The sequence below is a fragment of the Ananas comosus genome, linkage group 15, assembly GCF_001540865.1.
Source record: "Ananas comosus cultivar F153 linkage group 15, ASM154086v1, whole genome shotgun sequence".
NCBI classification, from domain to species: Eukaryota; Viridiplantae; Streptophyta; class Magnoliopsida; order Poales; family Bromeliaceae; genus Ananas; species Ananas comosus.
In genome coordinates this window covers 5,459,605-5,481,588 of record NC_033635.1, presented here as the reverse complement: position 1 = coordinate 5,481,588, position 21,984 = coordinate 5,459,605, and the positions used below count along the sequence as shown (strand labels likewise).

Here is a 21,984-nt window from a genome sequence, read left to right as displayed (position 1 = left end):
CTAGAGATATATCTAAAAGAAAAATAACCGAAAAAATCTTAACTAGAGATTTATCTAAAAGGAAAAATATAACAAATATTCCTAACAAGAAAATCTTAAAAATAACAGAGTAAATCAAGAATAATCTTCAGATCCATATAGCAGGTTTGGGCGCCAACTTGCGTCGCCTTCGTTGATAGACCTGAAATCCGGGTGATGAGACGGGTCGGGTTCGGTCTGCATCAGTTGTGAGCTTGAAGATTTGCATCCTCTCGTAAATCTCTGGTCGAAGTCCACGCAGGAACCAATCGGCCATATCCTCGTCATCCCGTACCACATCCGGGACACAATTCACGATGCGGGAAAATTCCCGTTCTGGTCGAAGTCCACGCAGGAACCAATCGGCCATATCCTCGTCATCCCGTACCACATCCGGGACACAATTCACGATACGAGAGAACTCCCGTTCATATTCTCTCACAGAGCGGTCTCCTTGCCGCAGCTTCCTGAACATGTCCTGGAGCTTTCTCTTTTCAGTGTCGGGGAAGTAAGCCGAAAACACCAATCTCCGAAACTCATCCCATGCCATAGGAGGGAGACTAGACGATCGATTCCGTCGAATACCTTTCCACCACACCTTTGCCGACTGTTTCAAGCAATGCACAGCTAGGGGCACCTTGTCTCGCTCCAAGGTGTACAGCTCCTCAAAGAGCGTTTCCATAGAGTCAATCCACATCTCCACGATCCATGGATCAACATTCTCTCCATCGAAGACAGGCGGATCAAACTTCTTGAAGGTCATTAGGGCCGTCAAAGCCTGCTCTTTCTCCGCTTCCATTTCCACAGAATCAGAGGCCACTACCCCTGAATCCATCGCCATTCCTGTCGGTACATGGCGCGCTGCTACCGGCGCAGCCGCCGCAGTCTGTCGTGCAAAAAACTCATGGAGCTCCTTGATCTGCTCCTCTTGTCGCAGCACTACGCCCATGAGCGTACTCATCTGCTCGCGGAGCACCGGGTCTCCGCTCGCCTTGGATTGCTCAGGGACACCACCTGTCCCATCCCACGTCGATCTAGACGAAGGTCGCCTACGCGGTGCCATCGCTTCCTGAAACAGGGCAACTCGATTAGTTCTCAACCCTCTAGGTCGAGTACGAAATAACTTAACATTGACTCAAATCGGGCGAAAGTCACGCAAGGGCGTCTATTTTCATCACCCGGTTTCATGTTGTCGCGCGCCCAACATGAACACCCTCGGTTGAGAATAAACCACACCTCGAGTCTACCTCTAATATCCATCATAGAGGTTTCAACACAACCCAATCAATGAACCTTTCGCCATAACTCACAAGTCCTCGTCTATCACGAGCCTTATTCTCCTATGGTTTACTATCCTAGGTCTCCTAGGTCCAGCTAAACCATTGCCCATTCTCTACTTTATGCTCTGATACCACTTTATCTGTCACGCCCCGGGCCCCACTTATTTGGCCGAGTTCGGGCGCGTCGACAGACCGCCGAACGGACAGAGTTTTCCCTGTACGTCCTAGGCGTCGCAATCAATACAATGAACATTACAAGGGTTCCAACATGCTCATTATACACATATGTATTAATATGCATTTACTTACTAGCATGTACTATCAATGCATTATCATGCAAATATCACTAGCATGGTTTCTTATCATATTAACATGCACATTACATTTAGCATTTCTAAACTATGTCATTATGTCAATAAGCATTTCTATATTACATCATTTCATATGCATCTACTTAGCAGTTTGCATCACATTGTCCACATGCATTAGCTATGTCATTTTATTAACATGCATCAATATGAATTCGTATGTTTCTTAGACATAAAGGGCGACCTAGTCGCTTCGGTAAACACAACCCACCTTAACTTACTCTCCGATTGCTTGTAGTCACTTGCAATCGGCCGCCCGCGACACCCGCGACCCGGTTTGGCTCGAACTCTCGCGCGACCACCCAAACGATCTCCGATTTGCGATCCGGAAATTAAAGGTCTTCGGTTNACTATGCAAGAAATCACCAAATCCCTTCACGAATTAAGGATCAATCATCTAGATAGCATGCTAGGATTCCTCTAAATCCATTTCTAGAGATCAAAACCACATATCTAGAGACCTACCATGAGAGGGCTCAAGAAGCTCACCTCAAAATTAGCTCCAAACCATGAAGAAGATAAAGAAGATGAAGACAATTCACCTACAAGCTTCAATCTTCACCAATTTCTTTAATTTTGGGAGAGATTTAGAGAGAGAAATGAAAGTTTTCTCTCTCCTTTCCATGCGTGTGTGTATGCGTATGTGTGTGTGCGGTTTGGGGCTACTGCGGCTGAGGAAGGAGATGTAAGAAACGGGGTAAATAAATTAGCAGAAAATGTACAGTGTCAGAAAATTATGAAAATTGGCGGAGATGTCAGAAATATTTTTATGAGGCTAGATTTAAAGTTTCATGCCATTCTGACACCCGGAAGGTGAAAAATAGAATCCGAAAGCTATCTGATAAAGATTACAGTTCGGTACAGTTTTCGGTGACCAAACGGGGTCGAAACTGAAATATTAAAATTTCATTGGACTTATTAAGTAAAACTGAGCCTGCCTGTCAAATTTGAGCTCAAACGGACATTCAGAAGGGCTCCGGCGAAAAATGTCAGTTTCTAAACTGCTCGAAGTGAATAGTGCATAGTTGAGGGACTAAGTTGTAAAAAGGGATTTAATCCCTTTTCTTCTTCTCCTTTCTCAGCCGCAGCAGCCCCAAACCGCACACACACATACGCATACACACGCATGGAAGGGAGAGAGAATTTCCATTTCTCTCTCTAAATCTCTTCCAAAATTAAAAAAATTGGTGGAGATTGAAGCTTGTAGGTGAATCGTCTTCATCTTCTTTATCTTCTCCATTGTTTGGAGCTAATTTTGAGGTGAGCTTCTTGAGCCCTCTCATGGTAGGTTTCTAGATATGTGGTTTTGTTCTCTAGAAATCGATTTAGAGGAATCCTAGCATGCTATCTAGATGATTGATGCTTAATTCGTGAAGGGATTTGGTGATTTCTTGCATAGTTGTAACCTAGGGTTCAAAATGCAATTTTTGGAAATAGTTGGGTTTGATCGAAAATTTTAAATCTTCTGTTTTCGCTCCGATTTCAGCACAGGTCATTCCCAACTTATATTTCACTTCTCTAAATTCAATAAAAATAGTATCTCATATTATTTTTATTTATTTTCACTTTTATATTTAAAATCCAGTATGTTATATTCCACCGCAACCTCACCGGAACCATTTAAATGTACACCGTAACTTTATAGTTTTAGAAGTCCGGTACCTTACATTTACCATCCTCTTCCAAGCAGTTGGAGTGAACGACCCATTTACGCAATTACCAAATGTATATTCATCTCTCATCAGCCCCAACAATTGTGCATCCAACATGTTGCTCCAATTTTGACTCCTTGTTCTTGTATCAATATGAATTCCACCGCTAGCCTCAATAGGTGACTCATCTGCGAGCCCACGTTGCTTCTGTTTGGACTTAGAAACTTTCTCGAATGGATGCATCTGTAGTTTATAATTAAAGAGTGCATGATGGATGCATGAATATGAGTTAAATGCAAGACTTGTTTTTCACTACCAAATATTGTGTATAATGGCTACAAGGGTCTACTTAAATCAACGATAAATTACATGTTTAATTATATATCTGTCTCCTATGTACAAATGCATGTTCGTCGAAATAAGGTTTATTTGGTTCGTTCCCACAAATGGCTCAAGTGGTTTCCAACTAAAATGTGGTTGCATTGATTTTTTAATCAATGCCATCCATCTAATCTTAATTGGGAACCGTCATCATCGCCGGACCACATCTTTCCAAGCAGTATATCTTTCCCTCAGTGTATCTACAATTCTTCATCACGACATCCGAGAGGAGAGTATGAATAACATGGCGATTTCATATAGCAACGAGAATATGCGCAAGTATTATCAGATATCGATATTGAACATGTAGCAGAAAATGCAAAAGTATGATTTGAATTACCAATATGCATCATCTTCATTATACCAACTAGCATGCAAATTCGTTTGATTTATTTCACCGGCATTGGATAAATAGAAAAGTTAGGAAAAATGTAACCTGTCTATAGCAAATATACCAAGCTCAAGGATGTCCACAGGCAAGCACAGAGATACCCACGCCTCACAAATTAATTTGAACCCGAAAACAGGGATCGGCCCAAGCAAGCTGCAGGGACGAACAGTGGGGGTGTACAAAAAACCCGCAATTGGCAAGATGTGAAGCGAAGGCCACGGTTGGCAGCATGAAGCCTCTCTGACAGCAATGATCGTGCGTGAGAAGGGCGACATAGTTCACAGGCGAAGAAAACCAGAAAACCAAGATTCAACAACAAAATCACAGATTTAGGCCGGCACAGATCGCAGGTGAAGAAACCCCAAAACAAAGAATCAACAACCGAATCAACAAGCAAGTCGCAGCTTAAGGCCGGTACAGATCGCAGGTGAAGAAAACCCCAAATTGAGAAGATTCACCAACCGAATCAACAACCAAATTGCAGGTTAAAGCCGGCACAGATCGCAGGTGAAGAAAGCCCAAAAAAAAAATCAACAAGCAAATCGCTGATGAAGGCGGGCACAGATCGAGCGTGAGAAGCTAGATCCGGAAGCGTGGGTTTCACGGAATCGATGAGGAAGAAGTAGCAAAGGGTTTGGCCAGATGTGAGGCACTTACGACCAACGCTGACGAGGGGAGGTGAGGCGACGACCGAATGTGAGGCCGGAGGGGAGGTGAGGTGAGGGGAGGTAAGGCGATGACAGGAGGTGAGGCCGGAGGGGAGGTGAGGCGGCGACGAGGGGAGGTAAGGCGACGACCGGAGGTGAGGCCGGACGGGAGGTGAGGCGACCACCGGAGGTGAGGCAACGAGAGGGGAGGTCAGGCGACGACCGGAGGTNCTATCCGCTTCCACGCAATCGGAGTGAATGACCCATTTACGTACCAAATGTATGTTCATCTCTCATAAGCCCCAACAATTGTGCATCCAAAATGTTGCTCCAATTTTGACTTCTAGTTCTTGTATCAATACGAATGCCACCGCTAGCCTCAATAGGTGACTCATCTGCGAGCCCATGTTGCTTCTGTTTGGACTTAGAAACTTTCTTGAATGGACGCATCTGTAGTTTATAATTAAAAAGAGTGCATGATAGATGCATGAATATGAGTTAAATGCAAGACTTGTTTTTCACTACCAAGTATAGTGCATAATGGCTACAAGGGTCTACCCCTTAACCCCCAACCAAACACTAGCTAAGAAAATCATACCCAAACACTAGCTAAATGGGGTGGGGTTAGTAAAGCCCACCCCAAACCGGGTTATCAGGGATAACCCGGTTTGGGGTGGGGTTTACTAACCCCACCCCCCTCCCAGCTTTATCCCCGCACGCCTCCCCAGGCTCCACTTTCCTTTCTCCATAAGGGTGGTGTTTGGGTATTAATTGGGGGTTAAGGGGTTATTCCACCCCTTAACCCCCAACCAAACGCTAGCTAAGACAAGCAAAAGCAAGCTTAATCATTATCTAGAAACTCATTTAGAACCATTTAAACCATTCTTAGGGCATATAAACCAAACTCTAGAATTCTACCATGAGAGCACATGAAGAAACATGGATTTCATGAAGTTCATTGGCCTCTACAAGGTTTCTAATCTTACAAGAAGATCAAAACCAAGTGTTCTAGGGTATAAAACCAAACTCTAGCCTAGTTCTTACATGAAACCTCACCTTAGCCCAAAAGCTCTCCAAGCTCCTCCTTGTAGGCTATGTTGCACAGATACGGATACGGGGATACAGATACGACACGATACGAATACGGTAATACGGCAATTCCTAAAACTTCTAGGATACGATATGCGGGATATACTTGAATAAAATATTATTTTAAATATATTTAAATATATGTTGATTATATGTAATGATATATTGAGAACAATCAGGATATCTGGACTATATTAAGGAATATAGTTTAATATGCATTAACTTGTAAAATTATTCTACATATGTTCATAAAAAAAGATAATCGATCATATGAAATAATAATATAAAAAGTGTCAAACCAACTATCATCCAACTTGATCAAATGACAACAATAGATACATAGTCGCACAAACTAGATAATTAGCCATTCAATATATATGTCTGTTTTGTTAGTTCTATAATTAAAATAGTAATAAAAAAATATGCTAACAATTTAATAGAGAAGGAAAAAAATCATATTCTCTATAGTCTTTGTTTGCTTAATGCTAGATTGACAAATTAGATGAAAGAGAGTAAATACTGTGTGAAGATAGAATGAGAGGGAGCGCCTTCTACCGTTAAAGAGCAAAAAAAATAGAGGAAATGATAAATTGAACAGAGATTGATGGTTTTCTCACTCTTTTCCTTCTTTCCAATAGGTTTGGACGTGAGTTTTTAAAATTTTTTTAAGTTTTGATCATTTTAGACCAAAAAAGAACCTGGCCGTGTCCCTCCCATATCCCGCCGTATCCCTTACGTATCCGAGCCGTATCCGATATTTTTTTATTTTTTAAAAATGCTGGATACTTCATTCCCATATCGGACACGTATTGGGCGCGTATCGGTATCCGATACGTATCCGATACGGGTACGGCATGAAATTTGAAGTATCCGTGCTTCATAGCTTGTTGGTGAGCTCCAAAGCCTTCAAAACTCCAAATCTCCTCCAAATCTTCCTCTTGATCTCCTCCTTTCACCTTGGGAGAGTTTCTAGAGAGAGAGAGGGAGAGAAATGAGAGAGGAGAGAAGGTTCACTGCTGTGAACAAGAGAGGAGGGGTTAGGGTTTATTTATATGTTGCTACAATAGCAAATAGACCCTCCATTTACTTTTATTTGCAGCAAACTGCAGCTGCTGTTCGCAGCACAGGGTATCGGTACGCCTCCTGTTCAATAGCCCAACCCGAGAGCTGCTGTTCTCGGGTTGCGGCGGGGTACCGGTACGCACCAGGGGTCTCACCGGTTAAGCAGACCTCCAGAGGCCAAACCCGAGAGTTAGCTTCTCGGGTGGCCTGCCTGGTACCGGTACTGCTCCAATGCTTTATCGGTTAACAATGCTCCAGACTTCAATTTTGCATTGTTTCGACTCCAATTCGCGCCGAGCAATACTAAAACCTTTCTAACTCTCTTGGAACTTAACTTTAACCTTTCCAACATTGTTGGAATGTTAAATGGACTTTGTCCAACTATTTCTCTCGGACACTTTAGTCAATTTGACTAAAGTTCGATATAGTCTACCGAAGTTTCGGTATATTACACTAGTCAACCCAACCCTTGTGACGAGGACATTTCAAAAATAGTGGACTATGCTACGCAAAATTAACTAGTTCTTATCCTATGCAAATAAGATCCAAGTCTGGCATTCTAAAGCCAAATCCTCGATATATCTCTAATTTAGCTACCACTTTGCCTTTACCTACTGAGCCATCTACCTATACTGAAGCTTTTAAAGATCCCTTATGGCGTGCAGCTATGAACGAAGAATTTGTTGCTCTCTTACATAACAAAACTTGGACTTTTGTTCCTTATCATCCATCGATGAATGTTATCGGAAACAAATGGGTTTATCTAGTTAAGCAGAAAGCCGACGGTACTCTTGAAAGATGCAAAGCTCGTCTTGCAAAAGGATTTCACCAACAACCAAGCATTGATTTCAAAGAAATATTTAGCCCTGTTGTTCGACATGAAACTATTTGTCTTGTACTCTCTCTAGCTGTCAACAATAGTTGGCCTATTCGTCAACTTGACGTCAAAAATGCCTTCCTACATGGCTTTATCACTGAAGATGTCTACATAAGCCAACCACAGGGCTTTGTCGACCCACAACACCCTTCTTATGTCTGTAAACTTCATAAGGCCTTGTATGGTTTAAAACAAGCTCCGCTTGCTTGGTACACTCGTTTGAGCAATTTTCTTCTTTCAATGGGTTTCTCAAGTAGTAGCTCAGATAGCTCTATGTTTGTTTATAACTCTTCAAGGGGAACCGTCATTCTACTATTTTATGTAGATGACATTATTCTTACGGGCTCATCAATTAGCTTTCTGCAACCTTTTATTTCCCGGCTTGCATCATTATTTGCTATTAAAGATCTTGGCGACCTCCATTATTTTCTTGGGATCTAAGTTTCACACACATCTGATGGCTTACACCTCTCTCAACAAAAATATGCTATGGATCTTCTAAAGAATTTTGGGCTTACAAGTTCAAAGCCTGTTACAACTCCAGTAGTTGGTGCAAAGCTATGCAAATACGATGGTGATCTACTAGAGGATCCAACTGCCTATCGTCGTTTGTGTGGTGCTCTTCAATACGTCTGTATCATGTGCCCGGATATGTCTTATGCAGTAAATTCAGTTTGTCAATTTATGAGTTCTCCAACAACTACTCATTTTGTAGCTGCCAAGCGTATTCTTCGATACGTTGCCGGTACTCTTAATCATGGTATTTTTCTTCACAAATCCTCAAACTTGGATATTGTAGCATACACAGACGCAGACTGGGCTAGATGCCCTGATACTCATCGCTCAACAACTGGCTTTGCTATTTACCTTGGTGCCAATTTAATCAGTTGGAGCTCTAAAAAGCAACCCACTGTTGCCCACTCTAGTACGGAGGCTGAGTATCGTGCCATTGCCTATGCGGCTTCGGCCATTTCTTGGATTTTAAATCTGTTACGTGATCTTCGATTATTTGTCAAAGCTTCTCCTGTAATTTTTTGTGACAATTTAAGTGCAACCTATCTTACTGTCAACTCGATATTTCATTCGCGGACTAAACAACTTGCACTTGGCTTTCACTTTGTCCATGAAAGGGTCGCCAACAAGATGCTTCGTGTTCACTATATATCAACAAATGATCAAATTGGTGATATATTTACAAAGAGTCTACATCATTCCATATTTCACAATTTACGATCCAAGCTTCACGTGCATGGTCTACCACGTTCAGCTTGAGGGGGCCTGTTACTAGATAAGGATAGATCAGTTATTGTAACAGACTCTACTTGAATATTGTTACAGAAATATAGCTATATCATGTTACATACTATTATAAATAATAGAAGAACCACTCATCTGTGGCATGAATCCTAAATCAATTCATATCACTCTTATCTCCCCATAATCTTGTTGTAAGGACCTCTTATCTTTTCTACGGTCATATACCACTCAAGATGTTTGATGTGGTCGATACCCATGATTAGGATCTTGAGTGACATGCGTGAAGTTTTGCTCTTCAGTAAATATAAGACCGTCCCCACTCTCCTGTTGTGTTGGTGGAATGAAGTCGCCACCATTCTCACTGCTATCAGTGGTATCATCATCATCACTATATTCCTCTTTAGACTGTGGTAATTCAGAATCTGTTGGTGTCGATGTATCACTATCATCATCTTGTGGGAGTGCATCAGCTGCATCCAATGGATCCATCGAGGTCATATTTTTTTTACTCGTACCACTTCGGACTGTCGTTGAAGGCCTCTTTGCGGTATAAGACGTTTTCTCCTTTCCAGATTGACTCTGAGTATGACGTGGACGATCATATCCAGGTCCTTGCATAAGACGTTCAAATTCTGCATCAGAGTCATGTGCATTGTGCAGGATTTTGGGATTCTTCGTCCAAAGCTGTTTGTTCTTGCACATTACCTTGAGACCTTTTTATGTTCTCGTCAGCCTATCTTTCAACATTACTAATTCCTGCTTCATCAACAATTATTCTGAATGGTCGTGGTGAATCTCCAGGCTTATCGAGTAATGGATTCTCTTGATTGTCTCTATCTTGTAGGCAATCAAGTATGGGGTCTAATTCATTATTGATAAAGCTTGCATCTAAGTGATCATAAGTTTTTAATTCCTTTTCCTTATCATACTCCTCTTGCATGCATCTTAAATGGAGCCTCATATTATAGTGGATATAAACTAGCTTCTCTAATCGAGCGTACGCTAATCGGTTACGCACTTTGGTATGTATCAGTGTGAACGTGCTCCAGTTGCGTTCACATTCACTAGACGTTGTTGTTTGAGATAAGACACGAACAACAATATTTTTTAAATGCTTTGCTGATCCACTATATTATAGCTATCACTCAGCTATATAAGTAAAAGTTAAAAATATATCAAATAAAATTTATCGTCAACTGTAAACTGTCTAAATTATGGAGTTACTTACTGGGATCGGTATCCGTTAATTGTACCTGCTTCACCAAAAGTTTCAGAGGATTCACGAAATATTTTTTCCTTTATTATGATAGTACAATAATCAGTAATCAGCATATTAACATCTAGCAAATTAATAATATATTGAAAAAATATTATACCTCACTTATGGCAAGAGCAACATATGTATTGGATCCCTCTCTAATCTATGAATAACGTTTTGTAATGCCTTCAACAGTTCATTATCAAATCCAAAATTATAATGATGATGGTACGAAGGATAAAGATAATAACCTATTATTAAGAAAGAAATCACTCAATTAACAATACAAGACTACCAATGAACAATCAGTAATAAATAGTTTTGTTATAATTTATAACTTACCTGCTAGGTGTAGATCCTGACTTATCTGGATGTCCCAACGTCTGTCAATAATTTTTAGATAAGATTGACACCACAACGGATTATTTTTTTAATATTATTTTTAGCCATCCTCAGTTTATAATAGACATGTCCTATTTGAGGTATTTTTTTCCGATCCACTAAACGGAGGACCATATATAGCGGCTCCACAATATCAACAATCTCTTTCACATAATCTCAAAATTTGGTAGACAAAATTATTTGCTTAATTGATTTTCCATCGGCCGTGGAGGCATAACGAGATGTTTGCTATTCATTTGATGCAGACATGGACTTTAATCGATTTTTATTTTGAAGAATACTGTTTAGAGCAATAAAATTTGTGGCAAATCGTGTGATACCAGGACGTACGAGTTCTCGTCCTGTGAATTTCACCATTAAAGCATGGACCCAAAGATGATTATACAAGTACTTAGATATACGTTGTGCAGAATGTACAGTTTTTTTCACCCGATTTATCTCACCAAAGTCAGACATCATTAGGTTGATGCAATGCGCTGCACAAGGAGTCCAAAATAAATGGGGATGCCTTTGCATTAATAGTTTGCCAGCTTTCTTAAAGTTTGCACCATTGTCCGATACAACTTGTACTACACATTTCTCACCAACCTCACGTAACACTTGTTCCAATAATGCATATATATAGTCAACATCTTCAAATCGATCGGTTGTATTGATTGATTTGTGAAAGATCACCTTGCCATTACAATAAATTAAAAAATTTATAATGCTCATTTTTGTTGGTCCTGTCCAACTATCACGCATCAAAGTCACACCATATATCTCCCACTGTTGTTTGAAGTTTTTTACCCATACATGAATATCATTGACCTCGGCGTCAAGGTATTTGCCAGAGATCTCATACGGCGTTGGGGGTTCAACTCCTAGACCCTGTCAAGGTATTTGCTAGAGATCTCATACGGCGTTGGGTGTTCAACTCCTAGACCCTCTTTTTGTATGGTAGCAATCATTGATCTATAATATGGAGTGCTTGCTGCATGGGAAGCAATATGACTAAAGTGAAAAAATTTTGTTATTGCTCTATCAATTCTACCTTTTTCATCTTTTTTTAGCATTGTATCTATGCGCTGTTGTTGAGCATTTGAGTCAGGAAATGCCATTGGGTCTATATCTATAATATTTTGCTGTCTTTCACTTTTTTTTTTTTGGTCCTTTTTTTAATCTGTCGAACATGCGGCTAACATAACTACTTCGAGCTAAACCATATGGTGCAGACCCAGACCCAGATGTAGACCCAGACCAACCACCGGCATCAAATTGAGAGCGTCCAAATTGTGCTCTATGTCTTTGAACTTCATCTTGCTGCCATCTTTCTTGTACAGATGCTTCCATGGTAGCTCTAGTATCAGCATCTAATTCATCACCTATACCTTCATATGGGTCAATAGGGGCATATTCTGCCGCTTGCTTATTTATTTCATTTCTATCATCTCTTTCTTTCTTTTTTGCTATTTTTGAAGATTCTAACTCAATTTTCATTGCATGTCTTATTTCCTGCGGGACTTTAGGACAGCTCGCTATTTCAAAAAAGCCCTCAGCGATATGTTTCTTTAGGCGAGTGACACCTCCGCCCATTCCGACCATATTACAATAATTGCACTTCCAATGAAACCTAATTTCATCAACCATTTGTCCATGTTGCCAACCATAATCTTCTGTTCTTTTAGGTGGCATTATGATCTATAATCATTGACATACAAACAAATAAAATAATATCTATTCCAGAAAAATAAGGAAAAGAACGACATGATGAAAAAAGTATCATATCTACCAACTTTGAAAATTCTTTTATTTTTATTTTTATTTTTTGATAAATTTCAAAAAATTATAACAGATAAAATTTTAGAAAATTTTATTTTTTCTAAAATTTTAAGATCTGTATATTGATTCGATTAGGAAGCATATAATGACTAGAACAACCCAAATAGGACGGCAATTACATTCATAATTTTTTTCTTTTTTATTCTTTTAAAAAATATTGTATAAAATACAAAGTTGGAGAAATAGTTTTCTAAAATGGCTAAATTACATATAACCTCCCCGTCAAAACCCGATTTTTCATTTTTCCCCGTCATTTAAAAAGCTACACTTTGCCCTCTTGTAAAATGAAAAATGTTTACAAGGGGGTACGGTGTGTACTGTCATGATAAAATGACCATTTTGCCCCTCACCATTTTCGTCTTCTTCCTCATCTTCCTCAACAGCAGCCTCGATCGGCCGCGGTTCACGCCTCGATCGGCCGTGGTTTCTCTGCGGTTCACGCCTCATCTTCCTCCTGCACCATCGCCGCCCCTCGATTTAGGCGACAGTAGGGTGGAAATCGAGGTTGGGGTGGATGGAGAGGTGGGTAACGACAACGAGGGTGAAAGTGAGGCGGCGGAGTGCGAAGGGGTGTTCGTGGGTGCGAACGGGGATGTGGGCGAGGGCGAGGCAGTAGAGGAGGGCGAGGCGGCGAGGCGGAGGAAGGTGAAGGAAAGCGAAGCAACAGGGAAAAAGGGCGGAAGGGTATTTTTGGCATAAATAAATATTTTATAACGGAACCCTAACGGATTACTAACGGTAGGAGGCGAAGTGTACATTTTTCATTTTACAAGGGGGCAAAATGTAGGTTTTTAAATGACAGGAGGAAAGTGAAAAATCGTGTTTTGATGGGGGTTTTCTGTAATTTAGCCTTGTAAAAATTATAATTTTTTAAAATTATTTTAAATTTATTTATATTATTTTTTAAAATTATTGCAGGTTATAATTTTCAAAATTCAAAGACTTTTTTTCTTTCTTTTTTTTATCGTATTACTGTCTTTCTTTTATAAGATACAAAAACATAATTTTTAAAATTATTTTTATAATTATTTTTAAATACTATTTTATTAAAATTTTTTGAAAAATTGTTAGATCATCAAAAGAAATAGCAATAAATTAAATAAACTTAAATATGAATTGATTTAATTTAGCTTTTGATTCTATCAATATTTTATGTCTTCTAATGCAAAAAAAAATTATGATTAATGTCCCGTAAAGTTTGTTTACCCTGATTCGCCGAACGCTTCGCGGTGCAAGAAATTTTGATAAAATAATTTGCGAAATGAAAGTGGTTGTCTGTGATGGATCGGGTATGTCAATTAAAAATCAGTCTCTATATTTATAAATAAAAAAATTAAATTATAATTTATTTAACTTACGTAACAAGCAAATCTGCGATATAAAATGTCTCCTCTTTTTAGGAAGATATGTAAGAACTAAAAAGAAAAAAAAAGAAAGAGAGGAGAAGATAGCTAAACACCGGCAAAAGAAAGAAAGGGGGAAGAAAAATAAGAAAGAAAGAAAGATGGGGCGCGGGGGTCGGGAGGGATTTGCATGATTGAGATCAATGGCCTTCAGCTTACCCAAAGGCCAAACCAAAAAAAAAAAAAAATTCCAAAGAAAAAGTCATCCAAGTCAAAAAAGCAAAAGACATGGTGCAAATAGACAAAAAAAAAGCATCTGTGAGAGGGATCCAAAGAGCAAACAGCAAAAGAAAAAAAAGTAAAAAACCCATCAGCTAGCAGCATGGCACAGTGCCGTGGCATGAGGACGCGTACCGTTTTGTCTCGTGTGGCACGGGCCCTCGTGCCGCGGCACGGAGTGGGGTCCGAGACCTCCCCTGTACTGTGCCCCTTTCTTGGGGGCACGGTACGGCACACCCTCTTGCCGTACGGCACGGGCGGCACTTCAAACCTTGGTTAAAGCGACAGAAGGAGAAAACTGTCGTGGACCAGGACGAGACGGTATCAGCGACGGTGCAGGTTGTAGAGTCGGAGACGATTGATTCTGATGTGTTTTATGCGGCGATCGGAGGTGTTAAAATTTCGAATGATGCGTGGGTACTCGATTCGGCATGTTTCTTTCATGTCTTCTCGGAGAAGTCTTTTGCCACTTACAAGGTGATCGCGGGTGGAAAGGCTCTAACGGGGAACGGGGCGTCATGCAAAGTTTTGGGAGTCGGTACGGTAAAGATTCGAATGCACGATTGGTCGTGAGGACGCTGACGGGTGTGTGACACGTTCCTGGTTTGAAGCGAAATTTGATCTCGCTAGGCTCGTTGGACTCGAAAGGTTACGATTTTTCGACTTCAGGTGGAGCTATGAGGGTCCGAAAGCGAGATTAGGTTGTATGCAAGGCGAACAAGCGTGGGAACTTATATGTTTTGAACAGGAGCACTGTCAGAACAGGAGCGAAGGCGGTTTGAGCTCCAAAAGTTCGCTAAGGTGCAATCGCTCGAGATGAAGCGGTGGTGTTGAAAAATCTTTCTGTTCTTTTAGTAAAATATTCTTTAAAAGCAATTCGAAAGTTTAATTTCACGTTTAGAAAAATTTCGAAAAGAAATTAAATAATAAATACTGTAGAGAAAAGGATTAGAAAAGGCCTGTGGATCGAGGCGTGCAGAGCACTATCCTAAATGCGAAATTGCCCCTCCACGTGCGAGGCTTCCTAGTAATTACTTCCAGCGATACAACGTCCACGTTCTACCTCGTTGGCACGCTTTCAAGGTGGCGCAAAATGAATCCAACAAGATTTAGGAGATCCAGCGAAAAACTAGAAAGCTCAGTGAAAATCAGCGCAAAAGATCAATGGTGAGAAACAGAGGTAGGGATTAGGGTTTTGTTCTCAGGTATGCCTCGATTCAAGGTTGAACTCATGCAACCTCCTCTAATATATATATCCAAGGTAAAGATCTTGCTTCAATGTGTCAATTCCATATAGCGCGAGATAAGCCTAAGATTATACGAGATGCAGCTTAGGATTCTCAAAAGATAAAGATAAAGATAAAACCAAAAAATAAAAAATAAAATAAAATAAATTGGGTGCCTGGACTGCACGTGCTGCCGCTCGCTCGGCCCGGTTCGGCTTGTGCTCGTGCCGTCCGTACGTATGTGTTTAGTCGAGAGTATAACTTTCATTTTCTCCCAAGCAACTAGTTTGAGAATGAAGGAATATATACATAACAACAATATATTTTTAGTTTCTAATGTGAGACTAATCCTTACATGTGGAAATCTTAGTTGGGCTCCCAGGTAAGGCCCATCAAGTATTGGGCTGCCCAAGAGACTTAATAAGTTTTAAATCACCAAAAAACCCAATAAATTCTAACAGGCGGATGCGAGTGATATCGAGCGGAGGAGACAAGCTCAAGGTGGAGCTTGCATGGTGAGCTCGATACAGCGGTCGAAGGCTACAATCCAACCAAGGTGGAGGTTGTTAGGATTTGGTTAGATTTGATGTTGATTTTCTCATTGGATAAGAATTAATATTTAAATGTTTTGGAGATAAAGTAAGATTTAAATATTAATTAGAGTATAAATCTAACTAGATTAGGATAAATATTTAAATCTATTGGAGATAAATGAAATATAGATTTAAATATTAATTGGAGTAAAAATCCTAATTATACTATGATTGGGGTATGTTTTAGATGATGCATTATATAAGCACTATGTGGGATGCTTTTGGAGTGGAGTACGGCTGAGAGAGAGTCTCTTGAGTGGTGTCGTACCAGAGAGAGAGCCATGGTTGCATGCATTTAGTGCACGGGTGCATATGAGAGACAAAAAGAGAGGTCTTCTTTTGTGGGTTTATAGAAGAGAGAAGGATAGGAGAGATTCAAAAAGAGGACTCGGGTTGTAGCTACTTTATGCAGAAGATGAGTCAGGTGTAATCTTCTCTTATTTAATGAATCTTATTTTACCTGTGTATTTTCTATTTGGTTTTCTTTCTCTCTTTTATAATTGTATCGGTTTTTGCTAAGGAGACGGGTTTATGATAAAAGCCGATTCGATGCTTCTGTTGCAGAATTCCAACATCCGGTACCGGATTAACAACAGTCGGTATTGGAGCGTGTTGTGGATTCTCAAAATCCGGTACCAGGGTGAGTACCGGATTCCCAACAAATAGATGCCAAAAAGTGAAAACTATGCACTTCTGCGATCGTCAATTCTTGAGTCAATTTCAAATAATTGGGAGTTTGAGGAGAATGCAGGACATCTTATGCTAGATGAATAATGTGGATTGCATAGGCTGTCTTGTTCAAGATAGATCCTATAAAATTAAGGGGATATTAATTGCTGTGTAATACAATTTGAATTATGAAAAACAAGCTGCACAAAATTGAACAGTGGAGATTGGAATGTTTGATGGATAAGTTATGAAATACCAGATGATATAAATAGAGCCAAAGATTACTTAAGAGTAGGATCAATTCTGTAACGACCCAGCCTGTTAGCACTAATAACTCACCAGACTCAAACCACCAGCTCAAAATGATTAGTCCCAGTTATTAGTACGAAGTCCTTGGTCTTTATATTTCTGTGCACAATTTCTTTCCCACCCATTGTGGGACACTAGTGGTGTCAAAAATTGAGTACTGCAAGACTTGTTAGAAAGAGCAAATAAACAAAGCAAGCGATGTTAAAAGAAGTAGATGGAAATTTGAATAAAAGAACATAATGAGTTGATTTGGAAAGATTTAATACTACAGAATTTTGAAAAAAGATGGCTCCATGTTGAATTGACTGGAGAAAGAATAAGTTATAATATGGATCTGGGTTTTGTATAAAATTTAGGCTAAGTTCCGGCTGAGTTGAATTTAGAAACTGCTAATCTATCAAGTGTATCCTAGTTTAGATGATTTGCTAGCTAAAGAAGCTCACTCAAACCTTGTTCCTTTTTTACCATACAACAGCTTGCAGAATATGCGAACTTCCATTAAAACATTCATCGAGTATAAATCGTACCTTATATAAAATGTATAAATATTTATATAATTATCTTATTTATATGCACATCTTAGTCATTAGTTAAATTCAAATAGATAAGTCATTGTTATTGGCTTAAACAATTTGTAATATTAAATGGTTAAGCTAGTCAACTCACCCATTTGATAAGTGGGTTGAGTTTGGTTTTAGGACATTGAGCCAATTATTAAACTGGTGTGTTTGGTTGACCTGTATGGTCCTAACACCCATGTCTTGACCCACCCTTTTATGACCCGCGAACCCGCAAACCTGGATTGCCACTGCTAATCCTGTAATACCTTAACTAAGAATCATGCAGTTAGATAACTTGTTTTAACTTTATTGCTAAACTATATGCTTAAAATTTTGGCAGGCAATACTTGCAAGTTCATTTGCTAGCCGAGACCATTCTAGAGCAACAGCTGTTGCATCTCGTGTTTTGCAGGTATACAATATCTCCTCCTCTTGGATTTATTTTATAGCTTTAGTTCCAAGAGTGAATAATGGACTTTTCAACGGGCTTCCAGTGGGGAATGATTTTAGGTTTATTCCTCTGCACCGTACTCGGAGTAGGCTTGCATTTTGGTTCAAGGTTATTCACCAAGGATGCTGATGTGCTTCATCTCATCCACATAGGGATTCCGGTATGTTTAAGTACGCTCACACTAGGAAGCTGAAGATTTTTCGATTGTTTGGACTAATGAGGTGAACTTGTGAAGCTTTATTGGTGCACCTAAGCAAAGCTTTGAGCAAAAGTTGTGATGCACCAACTTAAGTTCACCTAATAACTAATGACTTGTAACTGAGAAAGAGCTGTTATCGCAGTGTTATTTCTCTTCTTTCTAATATTTCCCCATTCTCACAGTTTGTGGCGCTAACTCAACCAATCAACGCTTTGGCTTTTGTTTTTGATGGCATCAACTATGGGGCATCAGATTTTGCATACGCTGCCTATTCCATGGCAAGTTAACATGATTGATTTTGTGTCTCTATGAATTTTTCTATTATTCTTTTCGACATTCCATGATATGTTTGTTAACACTCTTCTTTCTGTTCAGGTCCTAGTGGCCATCATAAGCATTATTTGCTTACTCATACTCTCCGTTAGTTATGGTTTCATTGGAATCTGGGTAGCTTTGACGATCTACATGAGTTTAAGAATGTTTGCTGGTTTCTGGAGGTAAATCTCATGCTAACATAGTCTTAATTGCAGGTTTTGCTTTGAACTTCCTTTTGCGTTGCATGGTTACTTGTTTATTATTTGTCATGATTAAATTTCAAGATAAAATTGTTGAACTTTGAGATTTCTACTTTGCCACCTAGCGATTCCCTCTTTTAGTTGCACTTAAACATCTTATTTACTTGTGTGGGACGTGTGTTATATTGCAGTTCTCTGATCTAATTTCACTAGATTCAATCTTATCTTTCCAGTTGTTTATTAGAATTCAGAACTTTTATAATTTCTGTGCAGTTTATTAAGTAAAGTGCAATCCTAAATATAAATCTATCTTCATGTAGAAAGAATGAAATTATATTGTTTTCCAATAAACTACAAGTAGACGTCTTCTGCTGCAAAGATGAATAAAGCAGAATGCTGAAGTTTCTTTTTCCAAGTTTATCAGATAGTGTTGTATTGTGCTCATATAAGCAATGCCGAACAGGATAGTTCTGGTGAGTAAAAAAAGGAAAAATGTAAGCTAGCTCGCATACAGTATGTATTCAGGAAGCAAACAACGAGTATTTTTGTCAGTCTTATGTAATATAGCATGAAGAGAGCTTGAGTCTTATGCTTGTCCATATACAGATTGTACAGCAGTATGATTCATAAGTGCGTGCTTATAATTATATAACAAATAGAACAAGAAATATGTGCCGTCGATCACGAAGATTTTTAGACATTTACAGGTTTTGGAATATTAATAGATCTTCGATATTTGCTATTCCTGTTCAATTGTTGCTTCTGTATATTATATGCTGACAAAGTAACGATATACTCAATGTATGCAGGATAGGAACCGCGAGGGGGCCCTGGACATTTCTTCGGCGTTTATCATAGCCCTCTTGTTAGAATTTCATTTTCCAATTGATATGTGATAAGAGATTAAGTACTCAAATAGCTCGACGATGAAAGGTATCACCTGCCCATAGTGCACTGTCTCTTTCACATTAGCTTTCTGTGTCTCCTTTGTGGGTTGATATGTATATACGAATTATGCATTCATGAATGTATTCTTTCTTCAACTGCCCCAAAATAGCATAGGCTATATTACTCTCTCCGAGTACGAAACTTTTAAGTGTTGAAGTCTCTTTTCATTTTCTGCGCCCGGACAATGAATTTAGTCCGAGAAACCTTGTTTCGTATGTGCTCTTCTAATGTAGTTTGAATTGTGTCCTCTAGACTTAATGGGTTAATGAAGGAAATTTTCTTTTCCCTCTCCGGAAAAGGAATGCGAATTTCTCACGAATTTATGTAGAGTTTAGGAGTTTTTATTATTTTTTTCTGCCATTCACCATGAAATAGCCTTCGTATTTATAGGAGCATTAAACACCTTAGAGATAAAGTAAAATATTTGGCCTTTATCAGTTAGTTATTTGTTACCCTAATGTAGGGGGTGGAAACGAGCCGAGCGTGGGCGAGCTTACCTCAGCTCAAAGCTCGGCTTGATATTAATTCAGCCCGAGTTTGAGCAAGCCTAATTTCGAGTCGAGCGAGTTCGAGCCCTAAACGAGCCGCCTAAAATTCTTAATATTATGCAATTTATAGTTTAATTTTAATAGAATATTATTTAAAATTTGATACAAAAACATATCTAATAATTGAACATACAAAATAAATGTATGGATATAGTATTATAATATTAAGAAAAATAATTTAGGAAAAGTGACTATGCGAGTAATTAGATTAGGGTTTTGCTGATTTAGCTTTGTGGGCCAGTAAATATGTCCAAAAACTAAAATTCTATATACATATAATTAAAATACATAATATATATTATTATATATAATTAAAATTATTTATAAATATTTTTAATTTATACTAATAAAAGAGGGGGTTCTAAATTTTTTTTTTCTTTCTAAAATGTCACTTCCTATTAATATAATTTCAATCACATATTAACAATATCATTCTTTCAACTTTGATGGGTTAGATCACAGTCGTATAATTTTTATTTTATTTTTAGATTATTATAAAAAGTATTAAATTTTAGTCATTGGATCTAATCCAATGACTGACGTATTAACTATTTGTCATATTTTTTACCTAAATTGTCCTTAAACAGTGAGTATCAAATTTCATCATTTATACATATACCTTATAACTGTCGCCTATATAATATTCTTATCTCATCTTATCTAATACCTTATCTAACAATAATTCAATAATTCTCTTTACATTTCATGCTTATCTAATAATAATTCTTTCTACGCTTCATGAAAATATCGTCATTTTTATAATAAAAATTAATCAGTAAATTTTAAATTCGTCAGAATTCGAAAAATATAGAAACATATTTAATGTATATATATATAAAAAATAACTATATAATTATTGTAGGCAACAATTACTTGAATTTGAATTTGGATATGAGATACTTTCAAATAAATATAACAGATTAATTTACTTTTAAAAAAATTAAAATTTTGGATAAAAATGATTCATAAATTTATATTGATTTGAAATAACTATTAAAATAGTTGTTGACACACTAATTTTTTAGCAAGAAAAAATATTGCATTCCATTTGTAGAAATAGAAAAAATTCATACGTCTGAATTTCTGCCAACAGAATGATATCTACCGTACAATATTTTTTGCAGGCTCCTTATAAAAGAATATTCCTACTCATCGAAAAAGAAAATTTCTACAAAATGCATATTAAATATAGAGAAAACTTCAAATACCACCTCTATGGTTTCATACTTTATCACTTTAGTGCCCTATAGTTTAAAATATATTATTTTAGTATCTCGTAGTTTCGTTTTTCTCTTTTCGTTATCCTCTCTGTTAATTTTTCCGTTAATCACTTATAAAGTTAAAACCACAGGGTATTAAAGTGAAAAATTCGGTAAACCATAGGGTACTAAGTACTAAAGCGTAGCACCCCAATAATCTCACATCGGATAGGAATGAAGTTGTCATTGGGTATATGAGAGAACTTTACACTAGTAATAATAACTTGGTTTAAGCATTTTGGGCCGGTGGTTTGAGCCTAACAAATTATTATTGCTAGCGGATCGGGCCGCTATATTTGGTATCAGAGCCAATCACTAGCTGAAAGTGTGAGATAAGTCTCGTGCGCTTACACGCTTTAAGCGCCCTACAGGAAAGATTGGGGGAGCAATCTTCCCTGCCTATTCTCCTTGGGGAGGAGAACAGGCAGGAAAGATTGCCCCCCCCCTTTATGCGCATATATACACGCTATAGCGCGCATACAGGTAATTATCCCCAGATAATTACCTATGCGCGCGTGTGTGTATAGGTAATTCTCCCCAGAGAATTATCCTACACGCGTATGTGTGCGCATATGGGAATTA

General features: G+C 38.5%; 1 protein-coding gene across 1 annotated transcript in view; it reads left to right on the top strand.

Moving 5' to 3' along the window:
- Window positions 1-19,846, top strand: part of LOC109721283 (protein DETOXIFICATION 42-like) — a 47,868-nt gene extending 28,022 nt beyond the window's left edge. The window contains exons 10-14 of the mRNA XM_020248796.1: window positions 17,823-17,894; window positions 17,977-18,093; window positions 18,315-18,410; window positions 18,508-18,629; window positions 19,457-19,846. Of these exons, the coding sequence (XP_020104385.1) occupies window positions 17,823-17,894; window positions 17,977-18,093; window positions 18,315-18,410; window positions 18,508-18,629; window positions 19,457-19,505 (456 nt within the window). The 3' untranslated portion in view covers window positions 19,506-19,846. The remainder of the gene's footprint in view (window positions 1-17,822; window positions 17,895-17,976; window positions 18,094-18,314; window positions 18,411-18,507; window positions 18,630-19,456) is intronic.